The sequence below is a fragment of the Salvelinus namaycush genome, chromosome 19 (genome assembly GCF_016432855.1).
Source record: "Salvelinus namaycush isolate Seneca chromosome 19, SaNama_1.0, whole genome shotgun sequence".
In the NCBI taxonomy this organism is placed as follows: Eukaryota; Metazoa; Chordata; class Actinopteri; order Salmoniformes; family Salmonidae; genus Salvelinus; species Salvelinus namaycush.
Genome location: NC_052325.1, coordinates 30,470,193 through 30,494,315, shown reverse-complemented (window position 1 = coordinate 30,494,315; position 24,123 = coordinate 30,470,193). Strand labels below are relative to the sequence as shown.

General features: G+C 45.0%; 1 protein-coding gene across 1 annotated transcript in view; it reads right to left on the bottom strand.

Annotated features, from left to right (window-relative positions):
• Positions 1-4,064: 4,064 nt before the first annotated feature.
• Positions 4,065-24,123, bottom strand: part of LOC120064314 (cytoplasmic protein NCK2-like) — a 43,703-nt gene continuing 23,644 nt past the window's right edge. Inside the window, exons 2-4 of the mRNA XM_039014800.1 lie at positions 16,594-16,838; positions 5,679-6,496; positions 4,065-5,411 (exon numbers count right to left, since the gene is read on the bottom strand). Coding sequence (XP_038870728.1) covers positions 5,217-5,411; positions 5,679-6,496; positions 16,594-16,822 — 1,242 coding nt within the window. The 5' untranslated portion in view covers positions 16,823-16,838 and the 3' untranslated portion in view covers positions 4,065-5,216. The remainder of the gene's footprint in view (positions 5,412-5,678; positions 6,497-16,593; positions 16,839-24,123) is intronic.

Here is a 24,123-nt window from a genome sequence, read left to right as displayed (position 1 = left end):
AGGCCTACAAGCCCTCAGTCCAGCCTCTCTCAGCCTATTGCGCACAGTCTGAGCACTGATGGAGGGATTGTGCGTTCCTGGTGTAACTCTGGCAGTTGTTGTTGCCATCCTGTACCTGTCCCACAGGTGTGATGTTCGGATGTACCGATCCTGTGCAGGTGTTGTTACACGTGGTCTGCCACTGCGAGGACGATCAGCTGTCTGTCCTGTCTCCCTGTAGTGCTGTGTTAGGCGTCTCACAGTACGGAGATTGCAATTTATTGCCCTGGCCACATCTGCAGTCCTCATGCCTCTTTGCAGCATGCTTAAGGCATGTTCACGCAGATGAGCAGGGACCCTGGGCATCTTTCTTTTGGTGTTTTCAGAGTCAGTAGAAAGGCCTCTTTAGTGTCCTAAGATTTCATAACTGTGACCTTAATTGTCTACTGTCTGTAAGCTGTTAGTGTCTTAACGACCGTTCCACAGGTGCAGGTTCATTAATTGTTTATGGTTCATTGAACAAGCATGGGAAACAGTGTTGAAACCCTTTACAATGAAGATCTGTGAAGTTATTTGGATTTTTACGAATTATTTTTGAAAGACAGGGTGCTGAAAAAGGGATGTTTCTTTTATTGCAAAGTTTGTATTTTTCAGTCATGATTCTATGGAGAAATTGACTGCACATGCATTCTCAATGAAGTAAGCGTCACATGACAATAATATAGAAGAGCCAACTGAAGAGTGCAACAGAATATTTATTATTGCTCCCATGTGACTTATTTTATCGTTTTCAAAAGCTTTAAAACTGGCAGCGATGATGTTCAAAGTAGTCCAACCTACAGAATAAACCATCAGACCACTTCAACTACATTAACATTCTCAGTAATGGTTACAGATTTGTATTTTTTCTTGCTATGACTGTGATAGGTTTATATACCTTAGTTGAACGCAATGACTGTCAGTCGCTCTGGATTAGAGTGTCTGCTGAATGACCAAAATATAAACACTTGTAAAGCACACTGATATTATTCGAATGACCTCCGCAGCATACAAGTACAAATATGGTCGGTGCGGACCCGATTCAAATCTGAACAAATCATAGACGCCTGGGCTGTTTCACAAGATTGAACTTCACATTACAGTAGAGCACAGTACAGTATGGTACAGGACAGTCAAGTTTTATTCAGTAGAGTAGATTACAGTTTAATTCAGTCGAGTACAGTACATTACAGTACAGTACACAGTACAGTAAAAACAGTATAGTACAGTACAGTTTAGTTCAGTAGAGTACAGTACAGTTTAGTTCAGTAAAGTACATTAGAAAAGTAGGGTACAATACAGTACAATACTGTACTCTGTGCTCTACTTTTCTTTACTGTGCTCTGCTGCGGGGCTTTACTGTACAGTGGACAATGGACATTGAAATCAAGGCCGGTCCAGACCGGACCAAATCTGAACCAAACAGACGTCTATGATTAGTTCCAATTTGGTCCGGACCAAGTATCAACGTCCTTGGACGATGAAATGAAAGCCGGTCCAGACTGCACCAAAGAAATACGACCCCAAAAATACGGCCAAAAGACATCGCTATCGGTGGGAAGTGTAGGCCTATACTTGTTCACTAAAGTACTCCCCACAAATCTAAAAGGAGGATCCGTGGAATTCTGGGCTAGTAGGAGATTTCACCATATTGCTTAGGCTACCAGTCATGATGTTAAGGTCATAGCTGCCAACCCATTTCTGACACCAATGTAGCGACAGACAAACCCGGGTCGTGGCGTGAAAGGCAAACACCATACTGGACCAATCATACACATCTATATTTGGGCCAAATCAAGGCCAATCCGAACCAATCACAGATGTCTTTTTTTGGGGTCAAATCAAGGCCAAATATAGACGACAAATCAAGGCCAGTCTGGACAGCACCCAAAAAAAAAGACCACCGGTTAGGACAAGACAAAAAAAAGACGTCCAGAAGACATCGCCTCATGCTTAGTGGGCAGTTACATAGCAAGATGTAAATATTCCCCATGTAATGTTAACGGGGCGCCATCATGGTTTAAATAGAATGTTATAGTGATGTGTAAATGCATCATAATGCACAAACCTCAATGGCGCAACCATGAATTAGGAATTGAATAGGATCTCTATGGGCCCAACTAGGTAAATACATGGCTCTGATGGTAACTATAGGGGATAATAATAACAACATGTTGTATCCATCCACTCCCAGAGACCAGCAGCAATCACCACTTGTCACACAGTACAACATCTGAGACAGAAAGCGAAGACGCTGCCACACAGCCCATGATTTGAGTTATTCTGCAAAAACTTTTATTGAACAAAAGTATTATAATTCTCACCACGTCATTAGCGGCACAGTCCCGTAGGTTGGATCGAAATGATTCATATTACGTACCTCATCTTCTTCTGAATATATACATACAGTGGGAACAAGAATGAAATAACAATGCTCAATAACATTCAGATATATCAACTTAGAAAAGCTGAGAACCCCATGATCAATACATTGGTAAACAGACTGCAAAAAGTTAATAAAAACAACAGTCTAAGTACTCTTGAATTACTGCCTGCCATCAGCTACATAAACACATACAGTGCATTCAGAAAGTGTTCAGACCCCTTGACTTCTTTCACATTTTGTTCTTTCACAGCCTTATTCTAAAATTGATTAAATAGATATAAATCCTCAATCTACACACAATACCCCATAATGACAAAGCGAAAACAAGTTTGTAGAAATGTTTGCAAATGTAATACAAATAAAAAAAAACAGAAATACCTTATTTACATAAGTATTCAGACCCTTTACTATGAGACTCAAAATTGAGCTCAGGTGCATCCTGTTTCCATTGATCATCCTTGAGATGTTTCTACAACTTGATTGGAGTCCACCTGTGGTAAATTCAATTGATTGGTCATGATTTGGAAAGGCACACACCTGTCTGTATAAGGTCCCACAGTTGACAGTGCATGTCAGGGGGGGGAAAGCCATGAGGTCGAAGGTCCATAGAGCTCCAAGACCGGATTGTGTCGAGGCACAGATCTGGGGAAGGGTACCAAAAAAATGACTGCAGCATTGATTGTCCCCAAGAACACAGTGGCCTCCGTCACTCTTAAATAGAAGAAGCTTGGAACCACAGAGACTCTTCCTGGAGCTGGCCGCCCGGCCAAACTGAGGAATCGGGGAGAAAAGCATTTGTCATGTAGGTGACCAAGGACCCGATGGTCCCTCTGACAAAGCTCCAGAGTTCCTATGTGGAGATGGGACAACCTTCCAGAAGGACAACCATCTCTGCAGCACACCACCAATCAAGCTTTTATAGTAGAGTGGCCAGATGGAAGCCCCTCCTCAGTAAAAAGGCATGACAGCCAGCTTGGAGTTTGCCAAAAGGTACCTAAAGACTTGCAGACCATGAGAAACAAGATTCTCTGGTCCAATTAAACCAAGATTGAACTCTTTAGCCTGAATGCCAAACATCATGTCTGGAGAAAACCTGGCACCATGCTGTGAGGATATTTTTCAGCAGCAGGGACTGGGAGACTAGTCATGATCAAGGGAAAGATGAACAGAGCAAAGTACAGAGAAATCCTTGATGAAAACCTGATCCAGAGCGCTCAGGACCTCAGACTGGGGCGAAGGTTCACCTTCCAACAGGACAACGACCCCTAAGCACACAGCCAAGACAATGCAAGAGTGGCTTTGGGGAAAGTCTCTGAATGTCCTTGAGTGGCCCACCCAGAGCCCGGACTTGAACCCGATCGAACATCTTTGGAGAGACCTGAAAATAGCTGTGCAGCAACGCTCCTCATCCAACCTGACCAAGCTTGAGAGGATCTGCAGAGAAGAATGGGAGAAACTCTCCAAATTCAGGTGTGCCAAGCCTGTAGCGTCCTACCCAAGAAGACTCAAGGCTGTAATCACTGCCAAAGGTGCTTCAACAAACTGAATACTTGATTTCAGTTTTCAGTTTTTTATATTTAATAAATTTACAAAAATGTCTACAAGCCTGTTTTTGCTTTGTCATTATGGGGGTATTGTGTGTAGATTGATGAGGGAGGAAAATAATTTTATACATTTTAGAATAAGACTGTAATGTAACAAAATGTGGAAAATTCAAGGGGTCTGAATACTTTCTGAATGCACTGTATATAACTTTGAGAGTAAAACGCCTGAAGCCCTGATCTTCATTGGAAAACAGCACTAGGGCCGGGGAATGAGTGAGTGAGTGAGTACAGTACGTGTAGTGTAGAGCTGGAGACAATCAAATAGAAGTAGTGTAGAGCTGGAGCCAATAGAACATCAGAACAGTAAGTGTAGTGTAGAGCTGGAGCCAATAGACTAGCAAAACAGTAATGCTGCTTTTGGACTGTAACACCAGCGTTACACTAGATTGTGTATACAGCCTAATGCTATACTAGGGAAATGATGTTTCCATAGCTAGGGCTGACAATGAAGATTTGTGAAGAACAGAATAAACAACTTCTGCATAATCAAAACAGTTGCTTTGTGAGAAGGTGTTAAAGTTCAGCCATTTATGTAAATGCCAGCTGAAAAGTACCTGTGGCCTGTTATTGGCCCCAAATGAGAGCAGGTCCGCCGGAGCCATGGCCCAGTGGGGCACGGGTGCCGGCCTGAGTAGAGGGAAACAGAAAAGTCTGAGCCTTGTGTGTAAAACACTGGTGAATCCTGACTGGAAATGTGCCGTAAGTGTAGTGTAGAGCTGGAGCGAATAGAAGAGCAATACAGTAAGTGTTGTACATTGACAGACATTCAAACTCTCCACTCTTTTCAATTCTCGCTCTCTCCTACTTCTCCTCGATGATAGAGGGATGAAGAGGAGGCAGAGGTGGAAGAAAATGACTATAGTTCTGAGGAGGATGAAGGCAGAGAAGAGGAGAAAAGGCAAAAGAGGGTGTTTACAATGGTCACTTAGTGAAGTCATTATTTCCTTTAGAAATCATCGGAACCTCTGGAGAGGGTTTTAAATTAGATACAAAAATGTGTGAATTCCAAACAAACAGAGAAAACCCAAAAGCAAAGAAAGTAAACAGAACCAAGACCAGCTATGTGACGAGGCTAAAAAAGACTTAAGTTATCTCCCCAAGTTCAGCATGTTGAGGATTGCTGGGATATGGGCATTTGGTGGAGTGCGTATGTGTGTGTATATGCATGTCTGAGTGCCTGTGTGTGTATATGTGTTTATGTATGTGTGTCACAGCAGCGGTTTGACCAGGTAGAGCTTGTCTCCGTGTTGGCTGGTGAAGATGGGGGCTTTCTTGTAGTGTTCCACCAGTTCATCAATGGAGCTGAACTTGCGCTGGCCAATACAGTAGACCTCCTCTGAACACTGCACCTTGAAGTGCTTGTTCTTCCCAGGCGCCTTCAGAGACACAGAGAAATCACTGGGCTAGAGGGAGAGAAAGAGAGTCAGTTCATTTACTCACCAATTTGTCTCCAACAAACATGCTTTCCTTTACTAACGCTACTCACTATCCACCAGCAGAGGGCACCATGAATTAATTTATAAATCACAGGCCAATATTTCTGCTGTTCATGTGTGCAGATCTCTCCTATTCTCCAACTTATTATTCTACTCTTCCCTCAATCCTGCTCCCTTTCCTCCTTTCCTCCCACTGTCCTCAATCAGTTCTTCATCCTCTCTTCCCCCACTCACCGATGACTCGCTGTCCCGTATGAGGAAGTCCCCCTCCTTTCCCCTCTCGTTGAGGACCAGCTCTGCCTGGTGTCTGGTCACCCCTCCGTAGTACCAGTCCCTGCCTGCAAACTTGCCCACGATCGCCGGCCCCACGTAGCGGATCTGTGGGGAGCCAGGGGGCGACTGCGGCAGGGCGGGGAGCCCAGGAGGCCTGTCAGCATCATTCAGCACCAGCACGTAGTTCTTAGGCACTAGGCCCACCAGGCCTTGGGCGTTCCTGCAGCGCCACCACTCTGGGTCATTCTCTGGTTTCTCCACAACCTCCATCACCTCTCCCTTCTCAAAGTTCAGCTCTTCCTCTGTCACTGAGCTGAACGGGTAAATAGTCTGGACCAGATGGAGTGCACCACCTCCCTCTCCATCCCGGCCGCCACCACCTCCCGCCCGCCCGTTGGTCATCGTGGCCCCCCTGCCCTGCCCTGGATAACCTGGAGAGTCCCTTCCTCCTCCACCCCCCTCACCCTCTCTCTCTGCGGGGTCCTCCAGGACGTAGTTGGAGGGGAACCAGCCCACGCGACCTCCCTGGCTGCCCCGCCACCAGCCGTCACTGCACTTCTCCATCACCGTGACCCGGGACCCCTTGGCTAGGGTCAGCTCATCCTCGCGCTCCGCCATGTACGAGAACTTGACAACGGCCAGGATGGTGAGGTCGTAGATGCGTTCGGCACCGCCTCCTCCTCCTCCTCCTCCACTCCCATTGGAGGGGTACTCTGCATCCGTGCTGGGCGTGGGAGAGGCATCACGGGCACTCTGCTTCCTTCTGCCCTTACCCAGTCCTGAGAGAGAGAAGGGGGAGAAAGGAAGAGAATCACTACATCAGTATGTTAAGCTAACATGACCTGACATTTTATTTCATTTAGACTGCCAGTGAAAGACAACAGTCTGTTGTTGCCAGTGGATTGAATCAAAAGCCTTTCAGGTTTCTTCTAGCAGGTAGCAGGAACTGGTACACCGACACTTGTATAACCAGACACTAAACATACATCTTTCACATCTACATTTTTGTAATTTAGCAGACACTCTTATCCAGAGCTACTTACAGGAGCAATTCGGGTTAAGTGCCTTGCTCAAGGGCACAGACAGATTTTTCACATTGTCGGCTCGGGGATTCCTTTCAGCCCAACGCTCTGCCACCCCTGCCGCATATCTACAACCCAAGACACTTGAGTCCTTTGATAAGTCATTAATCCAGTGGTACCCAGAAAGCTTTGAGTAAATGAGGCAGCAGGAGACAAAGTGGATTTGTGTGTGTGGGCAGGGCAGGCTTGAGCTCCAGTGGGAGACCAGGCAGGAGTTAGGGGGGGGGGGGGGGGGCAGGACTCTAATTGATGCTGCAGGCTGCACTCTAGGCCCAGTGGAGATCTCAACACTTAAAATAGAAGATACAGGACCTCCTCCTCAGAGAGGGCAAGCACACACATACTATAGTTCACAATCACATACATTCAGTACAAGATCACTACATACTCAGAAATTCTCTCTACCCACATACTACATACAGTAAATGCACCCAAGTGACAGACACACATACACACTCCCTCGGTCACAACTGTTAGTGTATTTGTCACAACTAACATCTCCTCATTAAACCAGGTGTTCAGCACCACTCAGCTACCTGCGTCTCCACTAATCAAAAGGCTGAAACTAGTGCATGCTGGCTGGGGAGGAAAGTGGAGCAGACAGGGTGTCTGGTGCGTGGCTCTGCTGTGGTACTGACTGACAGGCAGGCAGGGGATCAAAGGTTCCTCTCCTCCTACCTGTCTCCTTGCCTCTTTCTGCACCACAAAAAGACAGCAGGCAGCAACAACAAAGCGCTCGTCTCCTCCATGCTGCTTGTTTACCCGTCGTAACCCACGTGGGAGCGCTAGCCGGGGCCAACTAAGAGTTGTTCTGATGCGTTCAGCTGCCGGACCCAGGGAGATGGATGACTGGCATATAGATGTCTCATGGCTCAGGTGGTTGAATGGTGGTTGCTTGGAACATAACATCAGACAGACCTACATCCGGGCATCTCTTACTGTACAAACCAATTACATCTGACTAATACAAATGTAACCAAACATACTGCAGAACTAAAGTAAGCACAATTACATTCCACTGCACACAGAAATTCCCAATGCTGTCATTTGTTTAGTCACAACATAGGGAAAAGTGACAAGTGTGTGTGTGTGTGTGTGTTGAAGTGTTGATAGAGCTAGGTCACATCTGTTTAGATGACTGTGTGAGTTAACTCAGGAAGTTATTGGGTTCACACAGAGTGGCACTAAACTTTCCTGCTGTTTTGTTGTGTGAGAGCGGAGCGGGTGAGGAGATGGGACCAGGAGAGGAGTCCCTTGGCAGCTGTTACTAACACACAGAAGACCCGACATCACAGGGCAGAGCTGACAGAAGGAGAGAATGAAAAAGACAGACAAAGGGATGGGCAAATGCAAACAAGACAGAAATATTGAACAGACCATAATGTGTAATAGAATAGTCAAGGTCCATGTAAAACAAGGGTTATGTGAGAGGCTTGTTTTTCAGAGTGTCTGAGAAGTGACGACAGTGAAGGAGACATAAGACACCACAAACATACATCACACACGGAGTGTACAAAACACCTTCCTAATATTGAGTTGCACCCACTTTTAGCCTCAGAACAGCCTCAATGTGTCAGGGCATGGACTCTACAAGGTGTCGAATGCGTTCCACAGGGATGCTGGCCCATGTCGACTCCAATGCTTCCCACAGTTGTCAAGTTGGCTGGATGTTCTGGGGGTGGTGTACCATTCTTAATACAGACACTTAAGAATGAAAGACCCATCTCAATTGTCTCAAGGCTTGAAAATCCTTTAACCTGACTCCTTCCTTACACTGAGTGAAGTGGATTTAACAGGTGACATCAATAAGGGATCATAGCTTTCACCTGGATTCACCTGGTCAGTTTGTCATGGAAAGAGCATACAGTGTCTCACCCTCTGTGTGCTATTCCAAACAGTACGTATTCATCTTCGTGTGTGTGTGTGTGTGTGTGTGTGTGTGTGTGTGTGTGTGTGTGTGTGTGTGTGTGTGTGTGTGTGTGTGTGTGTGTGTGTGTGTGTGTGTGTGTGTGTGTGTGTTGCCCCACTTGATGTGACCCAGCTTGAATGCTCTCCTCCGGGGCCTACTTCAAGCCATCCCATGGAGAGACTATGCTGTCGACTGTCACAGTATAGAGAGCAGAGATATGCAGGGTACAGCAGACATAAAACTCCCCTGAGACCCACACAGCCCAGCTGAATCGCGCGCACACACACACACACACTTTCTTTTGCTCTCGCTCATTTCCATTTCAAGGCTCTGGCCTGCTGGTTGGCAGGGGAACAGTCTCCATTCACTCCTCCCACACTTCCTCTCTCTCTCCTTCCATCCCTCCATTCTTTCACCGCCCTGGACACAGAGACCTCAATCAGCACTGGAGCCTGACCCAGGAGACTCCTACCTCAGCATGTCTTTATAAGAACCCAGAGGGGCGCCAGAGGTTGGCATACCAATACACAGGACCACCTGACGGAGTCACAGAGAGCAGTACAATGAAACCCAGAGGAGTCAGGAGGTAATATAGTAAATAGAGGTCGACCGATTAATCGGAATGGCTGATTAATTAGGGCCGATTTCAAGTTTTCATAACAATCGGAAATCGTATTTTTTTTAAAAAGAAGATTTTTACACCTTTATTTAACTAGACAAGTCAGTTAAGAACACATTCTTATTTTCAATGACGGCCTAGGAACGGTGGGTTAACCTCTAACACCTCCCAAACCCAGATCCGGGAGCACCCCCATCAGTAGAAAAGCTACTAGCATAGCCTAGCATAGCGTCACAAGTAAATACTAGCATCTAAATATCATTAAATCACAAGTCCAAGACACCAGATGAAAGATACACATCTTGTGAATCCAGCCATCATTTCTGATTTTTAAAATGTTTTACAGGGAAGACACAATATGTAAATCTATTAGCTAACCACGTTAGCAAAAGACACCACTTTTTTTTCTCCACCAGTTTTTTACTCCATCAGTAGCTATCACAAATTCGACCAAATAAAGATATAAATAGCCACTAACCAAGAAACAACTTCATCAGATGACAGTCTGATAACATATTTATTGTATAGCATATGTTTTGTTAGAAAAATGTGCATATTTCAGGTATAAATCATAGTTTACCATTGCAGCCACCATCACAACTCTCACCAAAGCGACTAGAATAACTACAGAGAGCAACGTGTATTACCTAATTACTCATCATAAAACATTTCTTAAAAATACACAGCATACAGCAATTGAAAGACACAGATCTTGTGAATCCAGACAATATTTCAGATTTTCTAAGTGTTTTACAGCGAAAACACAATATAGCGTTATATTAGCATACCACAATAGCAAACATCACAACCGCATTGATTCAAGCCAAACATAGCGATTACGTATAAACCACCAAAAGATATTAATTTTTTCACTAACCTTCTCAGAATTCTTCAGATGACAGTCCTATAACATCATATTACACAATGCATATAGAGTTTGTTCGAAAATGTGCATATTTAGCGGCACAAATCGTGGTTATACAATGAGAAAAGTAGCCAAGCTGCAAAGAAAATGTCAGGAGAAATCTTGGGAAAGGCACCTATTCTAATTGAAAACTATTCATAAACTTGACTAAAAAATACAAGTTGGACAGCAAATGAAAGATAAATTAGTTCTTAATGCAATCGCTGGGTTAGATTTTTAAAATTAACGTTACTGCGCAATACAGCGTGCCCTAAAGCGAGACCGCCCCATAATTCATGGCGGAATTATTATTTAACATTTGTCAACATAAGTACGAATTAACAGCATAAAGACTGCTTACTATTAGCTGAGCTTCCATCAGAATCTTGGGCAAGGTGTCCTTTCTCCAGAACAATCGTCTTTGGGTTGAAAGATGTCCTCTTGTCCGGTCGAAATAGCCGCTAATGTTAGCCACCAACTGGAGAGGTGTCCACCTCGTGAAAGCGCATGACAAAGAAATCCCAGAAAATCGCAATAAACTGCTATAAACTGCTATAAGTCGGTTTAAATTAACTACCTTATGATGTCTTTAACACCTATAACGAATAAAAACATGACCGGAGATATAGAACTACTAAAACGAAAGCGTTTGCAGGATGCCATTGTGATGTCTTCTTGCGCCAGGCGCACCGTTGAAAAGGACGGTACTTCCGTTCCACGGTCTTATATAAGGTCCCAGATTGCGCAATCCACTCCATTCAAATTCTCCCCGCTTACTGACATCTAGAGGAAGACGTATGCAGTGCATGTAGCCCGATGGCTTACATGGGGACTTATAAACTGACCTCAGAACAGGGACCTCGATTTCTGAAATCTCACTCCCTGACAGGAAATGTGCTGCAGAATGAGTTCTGTTTCACTCAGAGAAATAATTCAAACGGTTTTAGAAACTAGAGAGTGTTTTCTATCCAATAGTAATAATAATAGGCATATTGTACGAGCAAGAATTGAGTACGAGGCAGTTTAATTTGGGAACTCATTTTAACAAAGTCGAAATGGCGCCCCCATAGGCTCAAGAAGTTAACTGCCTTGTTCAGGGGCAGAACGACAGATTTTTACCTTGTCAGCTCGGGGATTCAATCTTGCAACCTTACGGTTAACTAGTCCAACCCTCTAACCACCTGCCTTACATTGTACTCCACGAGGAGCCTGCCTGTTACGCGAATGCAGTAAGAAGCCAAGGTAAGTTGCTAGCTAGCATTAAACTTATCTTATAAAAAACAATCAATCATAATCACTAGTTAACTATACACGGTTGATGATATTACTAGTTTATCTAGCGTGTCCTGCGTTGCATATAATCGATGCGGTGCGCATCCGCGAAAAGGGACTGTCGTTGCTCCAACGTGTACCTAACCATAAACATCAATGCCTTTCTTAAAATCAATACACAGAAGTATATATTTTTAAACCTGGATATTTAGCTAAAAGAAATCCAGGTTAGCAGGCGATATTAACCAGGTGAAATGGTGTCACTTCTCTTGCGTTCATTGCACGCAGAGTCAGGGTGTATGCAACAGTTTGGGCCGCCTGGCTCGTTGCGAACTAAATTGCCAGAATTTTACGTAATTATGACATAACATTGAAGGTTGTGCAATGTAACAGGAATATTTAGGCTTATGGATGCCACCCGTTAGATAAAATACGGAACGGTTCCGTATTTCTCTGAAAGAATAAACGTTTTGTTTTCGAGATGATAGTTTCCGGATTCGACCATATTAATGACCTAAGGCTCGTATTTCGGGTGTGTTATTATGTTATAATTAAGTCTATGATTTGATAGAGCAGTCTGACTGAGTGATGGTAGGCAGCAGCAGGCTCGTAAGCATTCATTCAAACAGCACTTTCGTGCGTTTTGCCAGCAGCTCTTCGCAATGCTTCAAGCATTGTACTGTTTATGACTTCAAGCCTATCAACTCCCGAGATTAGGCTGGTGTAACCGATGTGAAATAGCTAGCTAGTTAGCGGGGTGCGCGCTAACAGCGTTTCAAACGTCACTCGCTCTGAGACTTGGAGTAGTTGTTCCCCTTGCTCTGCATGGGTAACGCTGCTTCGATGGTGGCTGTTGTCGTTGTGTTGCTGGTTCGAGCCCAGGGAGGAGCGAGGAGAGGGACGGAAGCTATACTGTTACACTGGCAATGCTAAAGTGCCTATAAGAACATCCAATAGTCAAAGGTATATGAAATACAAATTGTATAGAGAGAAATAGTCCTATAATTCCTATAATAACTACAACCTAAAACTTCTTACCTGGGAATATTGAAGACTCATGTTAAAAAGAACCACCAGCTTTCATATGTTCTCATGTTCTGAGCAAGGAACTTAAACGTTAGCTTTCTTACATGGCACATATTGCACTTTTACTTTCTTCTCCAACACTTTGTTTTTGCATTATTTAAACCAAATTGAACATGTTTCATTATTTATTTGAGGCTAAATAGATTTTTTGGATGTATTATATTAAGTTAAAATAAGGGTTCATTCAATATTGTTGTAATTGTCATTATTACAAATAAATAAATAAAAATCGTCTGATTAATCGGTATCGGCTTTTTTGGTCCTCCAATAATCGGTATCGGTATCGGCGTTGAAAAATCATAATCGGTCGACCTCTAATAGTAAATACACAGGACCACCTGACAGAGTCACAGAGAGCAGTACAATGAAACCCAGGGGAGTCAGGAGGTAATATAGTAACAGGTGTTTTGAGAGGTAGTGGATGAGGTAAGGCCCCCTTTCAGCACTTGGAGAAACACTATACATCCGACCCATAAATCACCATCATCATTCTAGTTTGCATACCGCTACAAATGAGAAGCTATTAACAGTTAACAAGCACTTAAAAAAAAAAAACTCATATTTTCCATTTCCTCCACTGTAAGGTTACCGCCTGTCATAACATTATGTTAGCAGGGTGCTATTAACACAAAGCGCTACTGTAGCTCAGCGCTCAGTCTATAACACAGTCCATAAACGTCCAGCTGTTTATGTCTTCACAAACATTATGGGCAGGCAGCGTTGGCACGGTGACAGTGTGTACTATGCACCCTGTAAATCTGTCAGATGGACTGAAGCCAAGGGAACCATTTTGATTCAGTCTGGAGATCATTGGTTTCCCTGTATTGGCCTACAGTAAATGTCACTTGATGAGTGAGCACAGCCATTTTGGATCACTGGGGAGATGGTTACCCTGTATTGGCCTGCAGAGTCTGTCAATGGCACAGCCATTTTGAGTCAGTGCTGCTGGGCTTCCATTCCATTCAAGAAGAGCAAAGGGGAACCCAGTCCAACCATAACTTATAGAGCGCTGACTTTACACACACGTGTGCGCACACAGAACAGATTCAAAATAAGACACATTAGAAGTTACTGCCAAGCCCGAATCTTAACTATCCGAGTACAGATTCATGATCAAATACAACATATTGAAATGCTAGGGGTTGAATAGGAACCTGGGCATAATGTATAACTCAATAACAGACGAGGATGATTCGTTGTTCCGTGGTTTCGCCACAGGCTGTAACACCATTAGGCTGGTGAGTGGAGCACTGTTCAATGCTCTAATGGATGGATGGATGGATGGGGAACAGCATTGCTGTGTTAGGGACCGCACTACAACCCTGGTTAGGTTCACTGGCCTGCACACAGGACTTTAATGACTCATCCTTTAATGGAATATACAGACACACTTCCCTTTAATTATGGATCCACTCATAGTGGTGTCAGAATAAGAGTGTACAGGGGATAACAGAGTAAGATTAGAATGTTTGTTGAGTGATGCCTCCGTGCCTCTAGGACAGGGATGGGTAACTGGCCCTCGGATAAAACACTTTTTTTTTGGAGGTGGGGTTTGGGGAGAACTCAGTCGTGGTCTCAACTTACTGTTGAGAATTAGAATAGTAGAATACACGGTGCAATTTCAAAATGTGGTTGTGCATCAGCAGTTGTCTTGTCATGTCAGTCACTGATAGTCACTCAATCAGCCCATGTCGGATAAACACATTTTTTTAGATTGCAAAGTTTGTTTAGTCGCCAGTTATCTAACCTTGTTATCATGGTCGAATTACCGTCCGGGGTGGCTCCATTGATGTTGTTAGTCTCACTCATATCATATTAAAAACCACAAACATTTCTCTCCAACCTATGGGCCCCCCCCGGACGGTAATTCGGCAAAATGTATAGAATTGCATGAAATGAGTTAAATGTTGCTAAATCTTCTCTACACCCCATGGCAAAATGTGTAGAATTGCATGAAATTGCATTAAAATATTTTGCTCGTAATGTGTGTGTGTGTGGGGGGGGGGGGGGGGGGGGTGATGTGGGCACGCTGACCCACAAGCAAATGCGGCCCCTCATGATTGAAAGGTTCAAAGTTGCCCATCCCTGCTCTAGGATTATGTGAAATGTTCTTATTGATAAAGATGAAAGATCTGAGCACGCCGCACACAACCACAAACACACATAACGTGCTGCTGGTGAATGAAAGTGACAGGCTGTGCAGTGTTGGTCCACATAGTCTCATGGAGCTCCTTTTGGAGCCAGAGAGGAATGTGTCAGTAACAGACTCTACCCATCCCCTCGCATAGCCTGCACTCACTCTGCCCTCCCCTCACTCTGCCCTGCCCTGCCCTCCCCTCCCCTCACTCTGCCCTGCCCTCCCCTCACTCTGCCCTCCCTCCCTCACTCTGCCCTCCCTCCCTTACTCTGCCCTGCTCTCCCCTCCCCTCACTCTGCCCTGCCCTCCCCTCCCCTCACTCTGCCCTGCCCTCCCCTCCCCTCACTCTGCCCTGCCTCCCTCACTCTGCCCTGCCCTCCCTCACTCTGCCCTGCTCTCCCCTCCCCTCACTCTGCCCTGCTCTCCCCTCCCCTCACTCTGCCCTGCTCTCCTCTCCCCTCCCCTCACTCTGCCCTGCTCTCCTCTCCCCTCCCCTCACTCTGCCCTGCTCTCCCCTCCCCTCACTCTGCCCTGCTCTCCCCTCCCCTCACTCTGCCCTGCTCTCCCCTCCCCTCACTCTGCCCTGCTCTCCCCTCCCCTCACTCTGCCCTGCTCTCCCCTCCCCTCACTCTGCCTTGCTCTCCCCTCCCCTCCCTCTGCCCTGCTCTCCCCCCCCCTCACTCTGCCCTGCTCTCCCCTCCCCTCACTCTGCCCTGCTCTCCCCTCCCCTCACTCTGCCCTGCTCTCCCCTCCCCTCACTCTGCCCTGCTCTCCCTCCCCTCACTCTGCCCTGCTCTCCCTCCCCTCACTCTGCCCTGCTCTCCCTCCAATCACTCCGCCCTGCTCTCCCCCCTCCAATCTCTCTGCCCTGCTCTCCCCTTCCATCACTCCGCCCTGCTCTCCCCTTCCATCACTCTGCCCTGCTCTCCCTCCCCTCACTCCGCCCTGCTCTCCCTCCCCTCACTCCGCCCTGCTCTCCCCTCCCATCACTCCGCCCTGCTCTCCCCTTCCATCACTCCGCCCTGCTCTCCCCTTCCATCACTCCACCCTCCCCTCACAGACTCTCTCTTTCTCTGTATGTTTGTCTCTCTGTCTCTTTCTTTGTAAACTTCACACTCTCTCTCTAACCAGCAGCAGATATTCAAACCCAGCGGTTTACAAACTCCATTAATGGCTGTTGACAGTCTACAAACAAGATTTAATTGAATTACTCACAACTGACAGGAACAATAAGGCATGTGTGCTCAGCTTCGTATGTTTCTCTCTTTGGAGCAGGCAAGAAATATTGGCTGATTCCTGAAATTTGCAGTTCAGAAAATGTATGTATAAGAAAGTATAAAAGAGTTACTGAAAAATAAGATCAGTGGAATAAGGAGACAGAACATGCAAGAGTTTCTCTCCAGTCTCCACCAGCCATTTTATAACCCTAACACACACACACACACACACACACACACACAATGTGAGGACCTACAGACACCAAGCTGTGGCAGCACAGAGCGATGGCCAACTGAACAAAGTCCATGGGGTGCTGGTGGAGCTCCTATAAAATGGCACAAAGGCTCACATCCACACACCCAACCCCAGTACCAGACCCTGTCAGACAGAGACCCAGTGAGAGCAGGATGAGACACCCAACCCCAGTACCAGACCCTGTCAGACAGAGACCGAGTGAGAGCAGGATGAGACACACACACAATTCAGGAGATGCAAAAAATGATTTCTTCCATTTCTAGCTGGAGTTTAGAGGAGGATGAAAAAATAGAGGCGGAGGGAGTCAAGAGACGCTCCACTCTTCTCTGCTGATAAACGACCAACAACATACTCTACGACATCTCCATCTCCAGCCCACCGCCACCCTTCTTACCCAGTGTGTCTTTGAGGTTCTTGACCAGCGATGCCTTCTTCACCAGGCTGTTCTTGCGCTCCACGTAGTTAGAGGGGACGTAGCCTGTCTGGTTGGAGGCATTCCTCACCCTCCACCACGTCTTGCTGTCGTCCAGCAGGGTGAGCCGCTCATTCTTCCGGATGTCAAGTTCCTGGTCCTGCTGGGCCGTGTAGTCCCACTTGGCTACAACTGTCACCTCCTCCATCATTTTTCATGGAGTCCCCCTGGCGGGGGGTGGAAAGGAGAGGGAGAGATGGTAAGTTACACATCGACCCCAAATTAGACGAGACAGAAAGAAAGAGGGTTGTCTAAATGTTAGCCAAAGCATTAGCCACCTATTATCACAAGAATGTGCGATGAACTGATCTTAATGCTAGAAATAAATCAACGATGAGACAAGTATGGTAATGGGGGAAATGTTAAGTGTGTGAGAGATTAAAAAAGAAAGCAGAAAAGCACATGAATACATAGAATCATACTAATGTAATCCGCTCTCCATTTCACACACGCCAGAATTATGAAGTCAGATAAGATAATCACTACTACGCCACCCAACTATTAAATTCACATTAGATCATCAGCTTTACCGTCTAACTACAGACCACATCTATCAAATCACACCGCAGGCATGAGGGCACTGCTTAGTATGTGTGTGTGTGTGAGTGACAGGGATTAAGCATACTCTATTTCACAGTGCAGGAGGGGAGTCAGGTGAACACAGCTTTACAGCACCACCTTAGCTACTCTGTGTTAGCACGAGAATGTAAATGAAAGTGTGTGTGTGTGCATGTATGTGTGTGTGCATGTATGCGCGCATCCGTACATGTACGTACAGTGCATTCGTAAAGTATTCAGACCCGTTCACTTTTTCCACATTTTTACATCACAGCCTTATTCTAAAATGGATGGGGGGAAAAAATTCTCCCCAATCTACACACAATACCCCATAATGATGAAGCAAGAACAGGTTTTTAGAAACGTTTGCTAATATATTACAAATAAAAACTGAAATATCACATTTACGTAAGTATTCAGTGCTTTGTTGACGCACCTATGGCAGTGAATACAGCCTTGAGTCTTCTTGGGTATGACGCTACAAGCTTGGCACACCTGTATTTGGGGAGATTCTCCCATTCTTCTCTGCAGATCCTCTCAAGCTCTGTCACGTTGCATTGGCAGCATCACTGCACAGTGGTTTTCAGGTCTCTCCAAAGATGTTCGATCGGGCTGGACCACTCAAGATGTCCAAAGATGTCCGGGCTCTGGCTGGGCCACTCAAGGACATTCAGAGACTTGTCCCGAAGCCACTCCTGCGTTGTCTTAGCTGTGTGCTTAGGGTCATTGCTCTGTTGGAAGGTGAACCTTAGGACCTCAAGACTGGGGCAAAGCGCTCTGGAGCAGGTTTTCATCAAGGATCTCTCTGTACTTTGCTCGTTCATTTTCCCCTCGATCCTGACTAGTCTCCCAGCACCTGCTGCTAAAAAACATCCCCACAGCATGATGCTGCCACTACCATGCTTCTCCATACCTGACGCTTGGAAATCAGGCCAAAGTGTTCAATCTTGGTTTCATCAGACCAGAGAATTGTGTTTCTCATGGTATAAGACTCCTTTAGGTGCCTTTTGGCGAACTCCAAGTGGCTGTCATGTGCCTTTTACTGAGGAGTGGCTCCCTTCTGGCCACTCTACCATAAAGGCCTGATTGGTAGAGTGCTGCAGAGATGGTTTTCCTTCTGGAAGGTTCTACCATCTCCACAGAGGAACTCTCGAGCTCTGTCATAGTGACCATCAGGTTCTTGGTCACCTCCCTGACCAAGGCTCTTCTCCCCTGATTGCTCAGTTTGGCCGAGCGGCCAGCTCGAGGAAGAGTCTTGGTGGTTCCAAACTTCTTCCATTTAAGAGCGATGGAGGACACTGTGTTCTTAGGGACCTTCAATGCTGCAGAAACTTTTTGGTACCCTTCCCCAGATCAGTGCCTCGACACAATCCTGTCTCGGAGCTCTATGGACTCCAATCAAGTTGTAGAAACATCAAGGATTATCAATGGAAACAGGATGCACCTGAGCTCAATTTCGAAGTCTCATGACAAAATGTCTGAATACTTATGTAAGGTAAGTTTTCTATTTTAAATAAATTTGCTAAACTTTCTAAAACCCTGCTTTCACTTTGTCATTATGGGGTATTGTGTGTAGATTGATGAGGATTTTGTTTTATCTCAACAATTTATTTGTAACGTAACAAAATGTGGAAGTCAAGGGGTCTGAATACTTCCCGAATGCACTGTATGTGTGCCTGTATGTGTGAGTGGCTGTATGTGTGAGCGGCTGTGTGCATGCGATGAGCACCATATTATCTGTATAGTAATAAAAAGCACCAACAACAACTTAAATCATTGTGAATGCAGCACAATCCCAGGCTGGATGTGCTCAGTCTAACAGTTCTGTCCCGTCAAGCCCTCTGACAGCCTAATGATATTCTCTGGGTCCCACAGTGCCAGTGGAATGAAAAGCATGCTTACATGCTTTCATCCTTCTCAAACTAGACACTCTAATGCACTTGTCCTCTTGCTCAGTTGTGCACCGGGGCCTCCCACTCTTTCTATTCTGGTTAGAGCCACTTTGCGCTGTTCTGTGAAGGGAGTAGTAGTACACAGTGTTGTACGAGATCTTCAGTTTCTTGGCAATTTCTCGCATGGAATAGCCTTCATTTCTCAGAATAAGAATAGACTGACGAGTTTCAGAAGAAAGTTATTTGTTTCTGGCCATTTTGAGCCTGTAATCGAACCCACAAATGCTGATGCTCCAGATACTCAACTAGTCTGAAGAAGGCCAGTTTTATTGCTTCTTTAACTTCTTTGGGGTTGGGTTCAGTATTTGCATATTATTAGTCGATTTGGATAGAAAACACTCTGAAGTTTCTAAAACTGTTTGAATGATGTCTGAGTATAACAGAACTCATATGGCAGGCAAAAACCTGAGAAAAAAATCCAACCAGGAGGTGGGAAATCTGAGGTTTGTAGGTTTTCAACTCTTTGCTTATCCAAGATACAGTGGAAATGGGGTCATGTTGCACTTCCTAAGGCTTCCACTAGATGTCAACAGTCTATAAAACCTTGTTTGATGCTTCTACTGTGAAGTGGGGGCGAATGAGAGGAGATTGATTAAGGTCTCTCCCAGAGTGCCACGAGCTGACCATGCGCTGACCATGCGCGTTCATGTGAGAGTTAGCTGCGTTCCATCGCATTTCTGAAGACAAATGAATTCTCCGGTTGGAACATTATTGAAGACTTATGTTAAAAACATCCTAAAGATTGATTCGATACATCATTTGACATGTTTCTACAGACTGTAATGGAACTTTTTGGACTTTTCGTCCGTACTTTCCGCTGGACTTGCACGCGCGTCTAGAGTTTAGATTGTGTACTGAACGCACGAACAACAAGGAGGAATTTGGACATAAATGATGGACATTATCGAACAAAACAAACATTTATTGTGGAACTGGGATTCCTGGGAGTGCATTCTGATGAAGATCATCAAAGGTAAGTGAATATTTATAATGCTATTTCTGACTTATGTTGACTCCAACATGGCGGATATCTCTTTGGGTTGATTTGTCGTCTTAGCGCCGTACGTAGATTATTGCATGGTTTGCTTTTTCCGTAAAGTATTTTTGATATCTGACACAGCGGTTGCATTAAGGAGAAGTGGATCTAAAATATATATATATATACAAGTAAGTCCCAAATATATATATATTTCTTTGCACTTCACTTGGGACTTACTTGCGTGACTCAGGACAGGCACTCTGCTTGTTGTTTCAGTACAGATCAGTGGGGAGAAGCAGGTGCAGGTGTGTCTCACACTGAGGGTATAGAGAGGGAGAAAGTAGCCACACCAACTCGCTCATGTTAGATAGACAAACTTGTTGCTGCAATAGATTATCATGTCATCTGGTAGTGTCTGTCTTGACTGCATCAAATCGATGTACAGAATCCAGGCTAGCTACACTATCTAGCTAAATTAGTTAGCCAGCTAGCGAGACTAACGGAGTCTATTTTGCTGCTCTCACCGCATTCTTGTCTGCAACAACTCCATTCATATTAAACAGCCTATCTGTTGGTTGATCCTTGTAGCCTACCCCTTCTCATTTAGCCAACTTATTATCGTAATTGTAATTCCATTTAGCATTGATTGGAAATCTCCCACTTCACTTGCCACACATGGAGCCTCTGACGGTAGTGTTGCTTTGATTGACCCACAATAACTAGATACCTACATGAGTAGGTCTACCGATACATCTTTTGTAATGGGGCGCGCTACATTCAAACAGTTGAATAACAAAACATTTCTGAAATCATGGTTTAGCCATGTATGTAGCAATGTCATTTTATTTTAGACAAACCTTTTTTAATACAATAAGCCTATATATTTTTTTTCAACAAAAGTTTTTTTTTACATAAAGACTAAAAGCACCAGCAAATCAGCATGTTAATAGAGAAATACAGTACCAATCAAAAGTTTTGACACCTACTCATTCCAGTCTTTATTTGGACTATTTTCTACATTGTAGAATAATAGTGAAGACCTCAAAACTATGAAAGAACACATATGGAATCATGTACTAACCAAAAAAAGTGTTAAACAAATCAAAATATATTTTATATTTGAGATTCTTCAAAGTAGCCACCCTTTGCCGTGATGACAGCTTTATACACTTTGCATTGTTGGGTGTCAAAATACTTTTTCTTGTGCCTTTTGAGGTGGAACAACCCAGTGGGAAAAACTGAATGCTGCTACAGTGTGGGTGTGTGTCAAAAAACTGGAGTTGAGTGTTCCAGGCAGGCAGGCACACAGGAAGGCAGGCAGGCAGGCAGGCAGGCAGGCAGGCAGGAAGGCAGGCAGGAAGGCAGGCAGGAAGGCAGGAAGGCAGGCAGGAAGGCAGGCAGGCACACACACACAGCGATAAATGATAAAACATCCAGTTCCACAAGAGAGACACACTAGGGATCATACATTTCCTTTCTCACATCGTCTTCTACACTTTATTCTTTAATGAGGGCAATTCACAGATGAAGCTCCGCCACAAAGGACCGTATAACTCACGAGAAGAGTAGCCACACAATTACACCACATAAAAGATTCCATTACCACTGGAAAGATTTATATCTTCAGATATAGACCACTGTATTTCATAAATGCAAATGGATTACTCTGAGACTCGGGCGTTTAACACAGGATATTAAACTCTACTTCAATAAGGCCAGATCCACAGAGAGGCTGAACAGAGACTGAAGAAATTCTACACAACTATCCCACATGAATGCTATCCAGGACAGGCTCATCTCTTAATGCAGTGTCTACGGGTGTTTTAGCTAAATGTGTGTGTCATTTGGGGCGGCGGGTAGCCTAGTGGTTAGAGCATTGGACTAGTTAACCGTAAGGTTGCAAGATTGAATCCCCGAGCTGACAAGGTAAAAATCTGTCATTCTGCACCTGAACAAGGCAGTTAACCCACTGTTCCTAGGCTGTCATTGAAGATAAGAATGTGTTCTTAACTGACTTGCCTAGTAAAATATAAATAAAATGTATAGTATATCAGACCTACTAGACTCTTGTCACAGTCTCTGTAGTGCCATGAGTCTGGCCTCTGAGCCTATCCTATCATTGTAGCATTAAAATACAGTGAATGTGACCCTGCTTGCACACACTAAAGCTGCATAACAGGATTCCCTCACAGGCCTGAGGGAGCAGGTCAAATCTTGCCTGTGAGCCTATCCTTGCCCTGGGAGGAATGTAGAAGGGTGAGTTAGTGAGGTGAGGTGTAACCAATGTGGCTTACAAAACAGCTGTATGTCACAGTTACACACCAATTTTGTCCCCAGGCGATAATGGGGCGGAAGTGATTACACACACATCCAATCGCAAATCAACCGCACACACTCGTGTAGATTTGCAAGGATCTGACAGGCAAAAAGAGTATTACAATAAGCCACCTGTATCCCTCCCTCCTCTCTCTTCTCGTTCTCCCTATTGCCCCATTTATCAGCATTCTAATACTGACTCATTCTCCCTAAGAGTGATGGCCCTGCCTCCCTCCGTATCCACGATGATTATTCAGTCTCCCCAATGACCGTGCTCATTAGGGAGAGTGATGGGGATGCCACTCAGAATCACATCAATCCTCCTCGCTGGGCGCTCACACACACGCAAACAGGCGGCAAACACACCATCAGTCACACACTATCAGCTTACCTCAGTTCTGTGCGAGATGTGTTACAGCTCACACTTCTGGTCTCCAGGCAGAGCTGTAGTGTATAACTCTCTTAATTCAATTACTGAGTCTCTTTCCCTACAGCCATCTAGCTTTAGCTGCATTGCCATGTGTGCCTGCCTGCTATTGTCGAATTTTGTCTTTAAGGGATAAATCGGGGAGAAACCGAGAAAGGGAGACATTGAGGTAAACAAATGTAAAATAAAAAAAAGGAGGTAGCGGGAGAATAAAGCGGAGAAAGAGAGGGAGTCTCTGCTCCCCCATCCCTCTATTGAGAGAGTTAAAAGGAGAGAAGAGCGACAGAATGCTGAGTTGAATTCCGCCTGGACTTCACAGCTCCTCATTGAGGGGGAGAGAAAAAAGCTCCCAGGCCTTTTCAGCACAACACAAAGAGAAAGGGATAGTAAAAGAGGATTAAAGAAAAGAAAAGTTTTTTAAAAAAGAGAAAAAGACTGGCACAGTTCTCTGTTTGGCATTCAGGTCAAAAACACAGTAAGAGGAAAAACCAATGGAACAAACTGTTCCCCTCCTTCCCTTCTTTTCCCAGTACTCTCATTTGTTTGATGCTGTTTGCTTTGAGTTGTTTCTCAGAGTAGGAAGCTGGTTAATATCCATTTGGACCATCCTGAATAAATACACAAGCATACGGAAACGGCTCCTGGTACTCGCATAGACCAATCGGTTCACTGTGATCTGAAAATGCCTAATACAGGCACCCACAACCGACTGCTTTGGCTGGTTGTGAATGGCTGCTGAAAATAGGTCAAAGCCCTCGTCATCGGGGCCAAATGAATTGGAACACTGTCAATGTTAATGACCTGTTTTATAGTGAGCCCAGTGCCACTGTCATGCCAGACCATTCTTTCCACACCTGCCCTGGTATGCAATGCAGTTGGCTAGGCCCATCTCTCTGACAGGGTTGGTATTTGCTCCTCTTCAGTTTGAGCGGTGGAAAATTACCATCATGTTTGATGTCATCAAAGAGGACAGAGTGAAAAATGTCAGACCGAATGGCTCAGGGAGGTCCAGAAGGCAGACGACATCATGCCGTCCTTTCAACTGCCTACTCAAAATAAACCCTCAGGAGATAAGCTACTGACAGAACGCTCTGACCACAGAACGAGACCCACGCCTGCAGTCACTTAGCCAGCCACTTCATGGTGATATCATACAGGAGGACTTATCAAACGAAGCTCTTGCAAGTCCTGATCAAAGCAACTCTGATTAAACCATATCA